Source organism: Sapajus apella, unplaced genomic scaffold (genome assembly GCF_009761245.1).
Source record: "Sapajus apella isolate SASKATOON/1434 unplaced genomic scaffold, GSC_monkey_1.0 scaffold5, whole genome shotgun sequence".
NCBI lineage: Eukaryota > Metazoa > Chordata > Mammalia > Primates > Cebidae > Sapajus > Sapajus apella.
Window position 1 is genome coordinate 13,414,738 of NW_022436945.1, and position 13,890 is coordinate 13,428,627.

Consider the following 13,890-nt stretch of genomic DNA (forward strand, 5'->3'; position numbering starts at 1 on the left):
ATAAGAAACCATGGGAAATTTTTGTCCAAACCTTGCTTCATGCCTGAAGTTCAAATGTGTTTGGTTAACCTTCTGTTTATTCCTTCTCTTTCCTTCAGGTGACCTTTTTGGTTTTAGCTTTTGCCATGGCATGCCATGGAACTCAGTGGCTCAATGGGACTCTGGCACCATGTGACAAAGAAACTCTTATGAGCTGTCTGTGAATTATTTCATTCATCAGGTGCACACATTGGCACTCCCTTTGAATGCCGCCAACCCTGCCACTGGAAATGGGAAAATGTCAACCCAACACATCGGTACTTCCTACCCTTCAGATACTGAAGTCAAACAACAGATGGCGAACTCCAATTTTTGCTTCCTGTCCAATTGTTTTCCTGTTGGATAGTCTAAACGGCAATTCAGATTGTTGACCCTGGAAAAGTCAGCTCATTGAATCAGTAACAGGATGCTTTTCCCATGTATACAGATAAATGGAAAATTACACCGTGCATTGCACTTGATCATGAAATTGCCTGACATGAAAGTAACACGGCTGCATCACATGCCTTGTGACCAGTTTACTAGCTTACACTTCTCTAGGAAGCAGAGTAATTAATCATCATTCTGTGATAGTGTGTACACACTGCTGCCAACAAATAGGGAAGTGCTTACAGAGGGCAATACGTCTAAGCACTATGAAACATTAGTCATACATCTGATTAAAGGGTATAGTGATCAAGTTGAAAACCTGCTGGATGGTTAAACTAAGAGCAAGCATGGCTAATTTTCTTTTAAGAATTAAGACAGTCTTTTAAGTGCACTGAGAAGCTATGATAGGAATAAGCAAGGGACCTGGTTGGAAATGAAGCGAGAAAGCAATGATACACATGAAGACAGGACTTGATTTTCACACCACCAACGTCAATCAGAGGAAAGTACCTGTGAATTTCCTTAAACAGCTTGCCGGAGGGTATTTTGTGGTAACTATATTACTATAGTCACTTTTTTTCATCAATTAGTATTGTTAAAGAGAAGCTTGGCTATAGAGTTCCTAACAGCAGCAAAAAATAAATTCCCTCCAATTAAGTAGTCTAATAAGCTATTTAGGATTTTACCACTTAACATTCTTTCCTTCCCATTTAATTTCGGCTTTCACTTGGATGTCATCTTGTTGAAAATCCATCACAGAAAACTATGTGAAAAAAAAAAGATAATGTTGTTAAGTGCCCCTGATGTTCAAAAACGAGCAGAAGCACAATATTTTTTCTAAATCACCCCAGGATTTTTTCTAATAATTCAGCTTCTTCCTACTAGAAATTAATATATGAAAATATATTGAGATGGTCAATATGCAAATTCAAGTATCACACTAGCTACTTGCCTTCAGTAAGTGCTATATGCATAAATTTGAAACAAAACAATATTTTAAGGTCCTTGATTATAATAATGCCTTGGTGTGCATATGTGCATGTATAATTACATCCATTTAATTTAATCATGAAAATATTATAGGATCATTTGATTTTCTCCTCTAAAAGTTCTCTTCTTCTTTTCAATTAACTGATTTCACTCTGCCCCTTTATAAGTCAGCTGATGGTAAGTAATGGGTTTTGAGCTAAACAGAATATGGTCACATTCCTCTGGAATTATGCACAGAAAAGAGTCATGTGGGAAGGTGGTGGCCTCTTGCCCTTCGCCTTCATCCTAGTCATGGAACAGTGTTAGGCTTTTCAGTAGAACCTGATCCTCAAAATACTCACGTTTCATAATCATTTCTTCCTACAAGTTTCCAGTGTCGCCAGTGCTAAGAATTTGCCTGAGGGCAGTCACCTGATTAGAATAGAAGAGACCTGGAAAGCAGCCCATGTGACCCCACATTCCACATGCTTGACTAGAGTGGAGATTTTGGGACTCTGCATAGTCACTGGAATCACATGGACTATAATGAGGGAAACATGGGGGTGGAGGACATTTAACATTCTCCATGCACAAGGAGAACAGATAACACCCCAGTAAGTGGAAAACAAAAATGGGCCATTTTGGATGGAACGGAGGAAGCATAACATGAAGGTTATTTCATACTATCTTTCCCCTACCAAGTATATCTTATTTTCCCTCTCACAGAAAATCTATGTTTCTTTTCCCCAACATGCTAACAGAGACCAGTGAAAAGAAATAGGCTGCTTTGTGTCCATCAATAGAATCTATATACCGTCTTTTCCCCCAGGGATTAATTCAGCTTTTGATTAAATCTTTCTGAGATTTAAATCATGATGTTACAAACCTCCAAGGAACTCCTCTATGAGTTGTGACCTTCTTTATTACTCTCTGTTGTTTGATAAAGTACAAAGATTGATTTACAATGGAGTGTAGTATGTTTGAAAACAAGAAATAGCAAAGAAAATTGCAAGATATAAGATTAATATAAATATTGCAAATGGAAAGTTTTAGTTAATATATTCTATAATTAATACTGAGTTACAACTGTGTAACTAGTAACACTACTGTAGAGCCAGTATAACAACATTATTAGGGCTGTAAATTATATCCAGTGATTAGCTAAATAACCCTACAAAGAAGAGAAAACCAGCAATGCTAAAAAGTAATTTCAACTCAATATCATATTGTTTATAGTTTAGACAGATTTGGTTTGGAGGACTTTTGAATTGAGACAATCTTCTCTTAACAAAAGCTGTACCAAATGTTAACTTGTGTTTGTCAGCCTAACCTTGGTTTTAATAATTATTTTGCCATTAGTATTAATAAGAGTGGAAGTGATTCAATGTTTTGAGGACAATATGAAATAAACCCTTAATCTCAATCAGGATAGTCCAGTACCAAACTAGCAGCTACTAATGCTGCTTCTGAAAACCCTTCATTTTCTCTCTGCCCTCAAAAGATTTGTTAGGGTAAAAAGTTAACCATTTAGGGATAAGTTCTAATGTCCTTGCTGGTTCCAACTAGAAGATTAAAAATGTCTTATGCAACTTAAGCATCAATAGAAAAGTTAGAAACTGAGACTTATCCATTGAAACTCAGGGGTGCTTCGTATCCGGTTTCAGATAAATGCAACATTTGGGTAATCTAAAGATAAGTTTTTATTTTCATTCTGAAAAAATAATTGATGAATTTTATGCTGGTATAAACAATCCATGGGTAGTGTTTCTTATGTCATTTAGCAGATTTTAATACACTTCTTATAGCTCTTACCACATTTCCAGTATTTACGAACACTTTTTTCTCTCTAGGAGATGGAAATGCTGGGATATATTTAGCCACCTTTGCCCACTGTTGTTTGTGTTGAGTCTTATGATGCAAATGGTTGGGAATGAGAACAATCATCTGAAATTGGGCAAGGGCATTCTCTGTCATTAGGACCACCGTCATCTACCAGGCACAATGGACATCCTGACAGCACAATGTGTCTTCAGCTATCAGCTCATCCCATATTTAACTAATCTGATGACTTCCATACGATGGGGAACTGCATCCTGTTACAAGTCTTCAAAAAATATTCAGTCCATCTACAACAAAATTGCTTTCTATGCTGAATATTCAGTGTGTTTTTCCCTAGGGGAAAGAGCTTTTACTTAAAAATACACACTTCTCAGGGTTAAGTACAAAAATAGAGCTAATCCATTTGATAAAATCCCATGTCACTTTTCACCTCTGAATGTTCGTTATAGAAATCACCACGTCTGCCTTTGCCGTTTAAAAAAAGACAAGATACAGAAGGTGCACATTACCTTAGAGTTGAAATGCATCCATGAATATGGAAAAGCAGGGAGAAAGGGAGAGAAAGCCAGAGAAGAAATAGAATAATAATAAGCGAGTAATGGGTACTGATCTGAGAAACATGCCAGGAGTTTGGTTACGATAAATAAGAAAAGCAGAAGTAGATTTGAAACATTCGTTTCCCTTTATTAGCTCAGTGAGGCTGATGTGTACTGCACATTTTTAAAAAAAAAATCACAGGAATTTTCATACAATGAATAAAACCACAACAATACATGTAGAATTGGCAGGTGGAAAAAAGGCCCGGCAAGGGCTCAACTAATCGCTCACTTTCCCTCTTCAGCATAGTTCAACCAACAGTATTACACTTTCACCTACAAATCTTAAAGTAGCTCCATCAAATCAGCAGTTCACATTATTGAAAATGTCTGTCACATAGGTACAAATTTAGAATCATCACATTATAGTACATGGCTATTCTAGGTCATCTATAGATCAGGTCTTAGACTACAGTGATTGAAGTTCTCATTACAGCCATCAAGAAAGGACACATAATCATTACCTACTGGAAGCTCACATCTAAAGGCATGAAAAGGTTTCCTTTTTTCAACTGACCCAAACATCATACCCCAATAGTGCAAAGTTCCCTCTCTGCTGCTTTGAATGTTGACAGCCCAAAACCGTTGTTCTCGGAGTCATTTAGCAAAAATTGATTTTGTTGCACTGGAAGAATTATTCTGCTACATCTCTTTAAAAAAAGAAAAAAACCCACATTACTAAAGCACCAGTTCGGTTACCAAAATTGTAGATGTGGTACTTACCACAGCATGAAGGCAATGGCCCGCGGTCATCTAAAAATCCTACAGATCTGTGCTGAAATTTGCCTCCAGTGATGATGGGGTACACGTGTTCATTTGAAATATTCTCTCCCAAAAAAATAAAAATAAAAACGAGAGGAGCACAGCTTACATTTTGATGGGCTACCCACAGTGTCTGCAGAAGATACAAAAGCTCCACTAATTTCAGATGCAATTTGAAGTCCATTGAGGAAAACTAACTTCATGGTAACAATATTTGTCAGGCCAGAGGGGGGATAAATTAATCCTCAATATGATATCTGTAGTGTTGTCTTTTGATAAGAAAAGAAACCAAGTATTCCACTCATGTCAACAACCCAGGGCAAAAAGGAGAATGTATTTAAAATTGGATCACAAAAATTTAAAGGCAAAATAGAGAACACATCTGGTCCTTGAACACATAATAGGATTTACTAAATATCGATTTCTTAAAAATAATTTATTGCTCTTAATAGTCTTTTTATTATTATTCTACAACAGAAGATACTCAAAATTCAGAAAGAAAGACTGTAAACTTTAGTTTGGCGTTCACACAGAGTTAAAATACCTGCATTTAACCTACAGAACAACAAGAATTAGGCGGATTAAAGATGTGTTACTGTTGTAACGCAGAACCTGTGAACAAGTTTTTATTTCATAGTATTTTTATTGCTTTCTATCTACTTAGAAATAAGAAGCCAAAAAATCAAGCAAGCATCCGACAGGACAAACAGTGGATTCACTCAGAACACAATATGCTGGTGATAAATGAATGCAGCTATCAAAATTAGCTGCATTGGCCTGGGGGTGAAATCCATCTTATAAGATCGTGTTGGGTGAGAAAAAGGAAAAGAACAATTAAGTAGTAGGTGTATCATGTCTTCCAGAAAAGTCATGTCAGCCAAACAGTAATCGAATCTCAATTTAGAAACTTGAATACACACTCCAAACGTTACTGAATTCCATTCCAGGGACTCCACACTCAGATGAAATCCTGATGCTCAAATGGAGGTTTTTCTGAAGTTTTTATTGAATTTAGCAGAAGCAATGTCATCAAGAACAACATCATGGTCACGTCAGAGGCCATGCTAGTGCAAGTAGAAACACTGCTTCTGCAAAAGCTGAATTTCCCAAATAAAGCACTTACACTCCAACCTGACAATTGTCATGCATCCTAGGTAGAAAATTTCCACTGGCTTTACTATTTTCATCATCTCATAATTTATAATAAATAGGCTATCTGCAACTGATAAATATGTCTCTTTAGTAAACAAAGGAATGAAATATCAGTATTTATACAGGATGCATAACTGTAAAAAATACAGATAAATACCATCATCATACTCTGCCAAGGGAAAGAAATACTGGCTTCAAAGATAGTCTTCAGACACACATTAATTATTGTAAAAATCATACTATAATTATTACCTCAGCATTTTGTATCAAATTAAAATCACAAAAATTAAAACAAAACAGCATTTTAAAAAGATTTTTGACTTCTAGTTTCAAAACTACTGTTGATAGAGAAAATAAAAACATTTCTTAATGGTTACCCATTGAGAGACTTTACATAAAATCATGATATCTTCTAGAAAAATTTTAGATGAGAAAATTTCATTCCCCTAACAAATCCAGTGTATAAAACTTCAAAGAAAAACAAGCGACAAGAAAATGTGGAAAAATATCGCAGAAGTGGTTAATACCTTTAGGGGACTGGGATATTTTTCGACAAGATGCTTAGCTCGAAGCTCACCTAAGGGATGGATGTGCGGAAAGCATCGTTTTGCTGTTGTTGTACTCAACAGACACACACACTGTCTTTTTGTTTTTACAATCAAATATATATAAGCAGTAAGTTCAGCTTCTAAATATGTTAGTGTACAATAATTGTTTCACCTCATAATTACATTTGAATAGTCTTGATTAAGAAAAATTTAGCAGTTTTGAAAAGAAGGCTGCATTTACAGTGCATAGCTGTAACAAAAAAAGAACATTGTTGTATAGTATATACATAAAATAAAAATACTCCATTTAACATTTGTAAATACTTAACTACATCAGAGAATGTAGCAATTACACTATCTGAACACATCTCAGAGAGTTCTACCTAACTCTCATTAGTAATGTAACCCGGTGTCCGCTCCTCAGAAAGAACCGCTGAACAAGCTGCACGCTTGACCATTGACAAGGCTTTTGAAATTTGCAGTGGAAGATCAACATTTTGGACATTTACATGGGTGTCAGGATAAAGGACGAACTACAGAAACTTCAAAATGTTAGGAAACTTTAGCATTCTGGTGCCCGCAGTATCCTCTCCCACCCAGATTCCATGGCAAAAGGAAAAAGAAAAAAAGAGAGAGAGAGAGAGAGACAGGATATTAGTTCTATGGGACCTGTGGTTTCTTCAGGATTGTCATATAATCATTACGTTATGAGAGGAAGCTTGCTTCAAGTTGATTCTGCACTTTCTTTAAAAAAACAGAGTACAAAGGCTGATGCCCAGACATCAGCGGCTGTCATTTTAGGGCGGTTTGTGGTTGGTCTGGTTGGTTGGTTGGTTGATTAGTTTTCTTTCCTTTTTAATTTATATATATTTATACATTTTTTTCCTTTAGAATAGAATATGAACATTTTGAAGTTCTAGGTTTTAAGTGTGTCTTCATGGAACTGCTGCCATTTGAAATGGTTTGCCCTTGCACATTCTGGTCAGGTGCCCCCAGTCCTCACATGTACCCACACACACTTCCCCTAAACCAAGTGCACACACCACACACATACATACACACACACACGTACATGTGCACACACACACTCCATTACCAAGAGACTCCAGGAAAAGCAAAGCTGACACCCATGAATAAACATGTGCTTACTGGATATCATTCTGTCTCTTGCCTCTTCAGCAGCTGTGTTCATGTAAACCGTTGTCGTTGTTGTTGTTGTTGTTGTTCTTGTTCTTGTTGTATTGTTGTTGTTTTGTTTTGTTTTTGTACAGAGAGTGTAAAGTAGGAGAAATTCCTAAGTATGACTTGCAATAGTCTGTTAGGGAAGGACGCGCTGTCCCATGAGGTATTCACCATCCCTGTGTCATCCTCAGCTAGGGAACATGTTACCTGCGCAAGCTTCTCTGAGCTTCCTTCAGTAAACTATCAAAATCCAGAGAGTCATACTTGCTCTTGGTGGAAGCAGGGTCAAAGTCATCTGAGTTTGAATCTGAAAGAAATGCAAGCCAGTTTAGACACACACTTTGCTGATGGCCTTTAACTCAATCATTCCAATTCAAGATGACCAGATTTGATAACAACTTATCCAATCAATATACTTTAAAAAACAATGTCCAGATTTTACTGGATATGAATGGGTATATAGGAAGAGGATGGGGAGTACTGAGCTTTCAAAAATACTCACCTGTTGACTCATTTTAGGCTTAAACACTCCTGGGAGTTTGGCAGAGCAAATGTTAATACATCTCTGGCAGATAACCACCCTCCCCTTCCCAACATCATGTCAGATGACTTGCCCATGGTTCCTCAATAACTTAGATGTAGACGTGAGAGTATAAGCTGGAACTAATTTTCCTATTCAATGGGATTCATTTAATTGAGCATAAAAGCCAGTTGAGCATCAGAGAAAGAGTCATGAGAACTTCCCCTAAACTTCAACCTGCTGTTTCTCTTTGAGGCAGGAGGGGTCATATGATGTGGTCCTCTGCTTCTGTACCTCTGGGCATCCCAGAAATATTGGTGCAAATTCTCCTCAGGCTGGAAGGTCAAGAGAAATGCTTCACATCCCAGTAAATTTGGAGAGAGGAAATAAAGTGCAGGTATAAAGCCACGCCCTTCTTGGACTCTTAGGCTAGTCCAAGTCAGCTTTTGGGCAAAGTTTCACATGCTACATCAAATAGACCTTAACAAAACAGATATGTTTTAGGAATATTGAATGCAAAGTAAAATTATGTTAAATATTCCTACTTTGTCTTCACTGAATTCTATGAAAGAGTCAGATATTTCACTGCTCTTGGAAATAAGAAAGGGTGGCTTAGAACCATAATAAAAAGCCTCTTGTAAATATATTAATTCTTTTTGAAAACATTTATTTGAAGAAAAACAAAACCATTCTGGAAAACTAACAATTCTACCAAGTATAAGCACTCCCATGCTTTTCCCAGAGTAAGTTACAAAACAGAAATGGTCAAAGTAATAGAAGGGTGTAATACTAGATACTACAGAGGCATAATCGTTGATCTAAAAAGTTGTTTTGCTGACAAGATTGCAATGCCCCAGGCTCCCTAGCCTGACCATCCCCTTTCCCAAGCTTCAATCTACCTTTGCATACTTAGATTTAAAGACAAGAAAATGTCTTTACTTATGTTTTCCTTTCATTCTCATCATCTTTTGTCTTTACTGACTTTTTTCCAGGAAGTTTTTTAAGGTAAGAGCAACAAGAACAATTACAATCTTAATCATAAAAAAAAAAGACAAAACTGGCCAATCTTTCCTTAATAACATCTTAAATAGTCATTTCTTAAATTACACTGCCTTCAACGCTTCTCTTCATAGGCTAATGAATGGTTTTCTTGTATTGCTAAGGCCTCACAAACAACTGCTGTTCAAATCAAAATCTTTTTTGTAGAGATGAAAAAAAATGTCCAGCTCATTGCTAGAGATTAGTCTGAAATCAGAATTCCACTCACATTGTAGATCAAGAGGAAAGATTCCTCTAATGATGGAGTCTGTGATAAAAGTCAGCCTGGAACCATCAAGAAAATATATACATATTTTTCCTTGAGGAACACTTTGAGAATATTTTAAATTTCCTAACTCTGCAATATTCAGTGTTTCTGTATTTTGATTAGCAAATATTTAAAAAATTGTGAAATAGTAGTTCTCAACAGTTTCTTCACTGTGAACTATAGTATTCACATATGTACCCATTTATATAGGCACATTGTTACTCAGAAAACAACCAAAAAATATTTGGTTGCACGAGATGGAATGTGGTTACATTTAATTTCTGAGGCAATAACATCTATTCTGCCACTTTCTCTTCTGCTAATGAAAGGATATTGGAATACGGTAAGGTAGAATAAAAATGTTATAGGAATAACTCAAAAAGCCACTCTAATTTTTCAAAATAAATTGTTATGAATAATAATACTGTATTAGTTGAAACAAATAACATCACACTTATAGTCCCAGCACCTGGAAAACTGTTGGCACAAAAGAGGTACTCAAATTAATATTTGTTAAAGGAATATACTAATCTTAAGCACCAAAATATTATTAAAAACATGGTTGAAAATATTTATATTGGGATGTGGGAATGATTTATCAATGAATGGAAAAGGAATACATAAAGTTATATATATAATCAAGAATATTTTATAATACAATAAATTCATTTGAGTTAATAAATAATTTATAATGTATGTGTCATTTCTTTTTTTATATGTGTAAGTTACATAACATCATTAATTTCTAATCAAAACTATTACATTCATAATACTGACCCATTATTCTGTTTGGATACTGTAGTCCTACTTTAATTTCTCTTCGTTTTTCCCCTCTGACATTTTTTTTCATAGAGGTCTTTAGAAAGGTCCATTTGCTTATAAGACAGTAAATAGAAAGACACACAGACTACAGATCAAAGAACTTAAATCTTGGCTTCAGTGTTTTAACCTTGATTAGGTCATTTTAATCTCTCACTCTCATTTATAAAACTGGGTCATAAATAGTAGCTGAAATTGCTATGTTTTGCTCTAACAATATTGTAGTCACCATTATCTAGTTTCAATAGTAAAGAAATAGAATGCATATAAGCTGACTTAATTTGGGAAAGCAAGTAAACAGGAAAAAAATTGGTTAAATCTAACTAAAATGATAGGTTACTTTCCTGCCTTGGCAAAATTAATCTGTGTCACATCATTTTTACTTTACTGTTGTGACATACGTGCAAGCTCCCAATCAGGACAGCTCCCATGCCCTGAAGCATGCATGAACACTAAATATGGTGAGCATAAGAATATTTAAATTCTTTAGGGAACAAAGACAAGACACATGAGAACTTTTCTGAGTTTCAAAGCTGATTCCTAGAGTTGATTTTTCCATTTTAAAACGACTTTACACTTCTAACTTCTCATCCCCATCATTTTAAATTATAATCCTAGCCACTATTTATTAAGCACCTATGTTATGCCAGACACCATGCTAACAGCATCACAACCATTTATTTAATCTTCAAAATAACAGTATATAGTATTTCACAAATAAAGAAGCAGAACTGAAGGGGTTGAATTGTTTGCCCAATGGCAGTGTTAAGCCAGATTTCAGTCTCAGGTCTGCAGGATTCCAAAGCCTGGCCTCTTTGGACTATATAGTGCTGGAGCCCAGAAAAAAGAAAACTACCTTTGTGCCACTGTAGAGCTTGAGGGAATTGGAAAAATCCATGCTACTACAATGCACATCAAACATACTTTTCAGAAAACACAGAGCGAGCTTAGCAATGGCAAAGTTTCTATTGCTGCTGGCTAGGCAGGGAGATAACGAGAGAGGAAGCATTCTTCTTAGAAATATTTCATGGAGACTCCAGTCAATTTGGAAATACCATCCAATCCTCCCTCTACCAGTGATGAATCGTGATCTAAAGGCCCCTCTAGGTAGGTTATTTTAAACTCTAGATGTTTTGAGAGACTAGAAACATTCTGGCCTTCATCACCGAAGAAAATAAGTCAAATCAGCTCAAGACTTCAATCTGTCTTGACTGTTTTTATCAGCTAACATTTGAACAAATGACTTGCTACGTTCTATATTTTCATCCCTAGTCCTCTATCTTTCTAACAGTCAGCTGCCTCTCCCCTACTTCCCACTATCTATCTAGCTTGTGGAATGAATTATAGCATATTCCCTCTGAACAATGCACATCACCTGTATCAATTACTCTAGGAAGACATTCTTTGTTGGACAGAAGAAAAAAATCCCTGTATTTGGTATTCAATATTTATTTCTTTATACCAACCCAGAGAAGTGCAAATAGACATCTAATAATGCTGAGGACTAGATTTATATATTAATTTATGATTAATATTACAAATGAATTTAAAATAATTATGTCATATGTACAAGGCATTTGCCACTTTCCTTCCTCAAAGAATTTAAAGGATTACAATGCACACATGAGATAGGGAATGACATGCAAAGGAACAAAATTAAAATTGGAAATGAAATTAAGATGTCCATTATCACATTATTTATACTATTGAAAAATTAAAAATTAGATAAATGTTAATCTATAATGTAATGACTAAATATAATGGTTCTATTCTCTCAGCAAAATATGGTGCAACCATTAAAGCATGTTAATAAATTATTTTTAATCTTGTAAATCACAGCAGGACATGAATTTATATATAAATTGAGAAAAGCAGAATTTGAAAGTTCATATATATAAATACATATATTTATATATAACTTCAATGGTAAGAAATTAGACATTCTGGAACAAAATACTGGAAGACAAATCACTTCGTTGGTAATAGTGGTCATTCGTAGGTGACAGGTAGATATGTGATTTTATTTTATTTTTTAATTTTCCACATTTTACCCTTTGAGTCTATGCATCTTTCATAACAGGAAAAATAAATACTTTGTATGCTTCAGTTTCCTAGTCTGTAAAATGGGGATGATAATAATAATATACAGCTCCTAGGAGAGGTCTAGCAATTAAATGGAAAATGCTTACAACGCTCCTGGCACAGTGTCTGGCATATGGAAGCACTCAAAATAACAGGTGTTTTTTTTTCTTTTGTTTTAAAGAAAACATAGTGTGATTTAGTATATGAAATTTAATTTTCTTCTGTCTAGCTGTAGTACATAGAAAATGATATTTCTAAGTAGTCCGTGAAATAATAAGAAAAAAATATGGGACTTTTGTATATTCTGTTCCATAAAACAATGATGGCAATGCTATGGTTTGTGAAAGGATTCAGGGTAAGCCTAGAAAGCAAAAACAGGTTACAAACACACACACACAAACACAAACACAAATCATAAACACATGTAGACACAATGCCCACACACATACACACATGATATCTGCACACATCTGCACAACATATGCACACACAAAGCACAATACCACACACATACATGTTTAATATTCATACAAAACACACACAGACATACAGTATCCACACAGATACACACAATGCATGCATTCAAAAAATATAATGCTGCACGCACACACAACACACAGAAATCATGAACACACATAGAAATACACAATATTCACATATGTACCTACTACAATTTTCAGCACCTGAGTAGATGGTACAAAGAATTTACACCTGTGCTTTCTTACCAAAACCTAGGCCCCTTTCTCCTGAAACTGTCTCATATATTTTTCTTAAAAATCAGTATTCAAACATTCCCTTTAGTAAAATAAAGTGATGGCTCAACCCAAGGTGCCTACGGATTATGTTTGCTCCCATCTTGAGCTCTACATTATGGATTCCTCATTGTATGTACAATAAAATCCATACCTAGGTCTGCATAGTTAGACTTGAAAAATTGCTTGCGTCCACAAAAGTACAGCTCGAAGTCAGTTTCGTTCGACCTGCGCAAAGTGTATCCATTTTCAAGAGCAGCAAAAGCATCACAGGTATAACGGTAGGTAATGAAACCATAGCTGTCTCTGCAATGGACAAAGAAGAGTTCAAAGCTGGTTAAGAAGTGTTAGCACATGGGACTGTAACCCTTTCCACTTTGTGAGACTTCTCCGGTGCCAACGTCTGAGCCACTGCATCCATTTATCAGTGTGATTGTCCTGTCAAGCAGCTAAATACTTATTTCTGGGACAGGAAATCTCAACTAGAAAGATTAATAAATAGGGATGAAAGAAAATAAATAAGGTTCTGAACTCAACATGTCATCTGTCAAAGCACTTACATTGGCAACTCCCATCCCAGTAATCTTATGGCCATAATTTTTTACATACGTCAGCTTCTAAACAAGAAATAATCTTGAAGATTCTCACCCATCATCCCGTAGATTTACTGTGCACTCCTCAATTTCACCAAAAACTTCAAAACGGTCCCTCAGTTCTGTCCGTGTTGTGTCAGGTCTGATTTTACCGACATAAATCACACGGCGTTCTTCCTATGGGGGGAAAGGAAACGGTTTTGCTAGTTCTGAAGATGAGAAAGAACCTAGCCCTCTAGAAGGATTCATAAGTGTACAATCATGCATAATAAACCCCACTGAGTATGGCAATTAGAGCAAAACATACACTACAACTGAAGGAACGGCTACATTTGAACCGTGTTAATTCCCATTTCAATATC

General features: G+C 35.7%; 1 protein-coding gene across 7 annotated transcripts in view; it reads right to left on the bottom strand.

Moving 5' to 3' along the window:
* Nucleotides 1-3,875: 3,875 nt before the first annotated feature.
* PPARGC1A (PPARG coactivator 1 alpha) overlaps nt 3,876-13,890 on the bottom strand; it is a 684,512-nt gene continuing 674,497 nt past the window's right edge. For all 7 annotated transcript variants that reach the window (XM_032271915.1, XM_032271932.1, XM_032271939.1 and 4 more), the window contains 3 exons: nt 13,584-13,705; nt 13,090-13,241; nt 3,876-7,763 (listed from right to left, as the gene is read on the bottom strand). In XM_032271915.1, the coding sequence (XP_032127806.1) occupies nt 7,660-7,763; nt 13,090-13,241; nt 13,584-13,705 (378 nt within the window). In that variant the 3' untranslated portion in view covers nt 3,876-7,659. The remainder of the gene's footprint in view (nt 7,764-13,089; nt 13,242-13,583; nt 13,706-13,890) is intronic.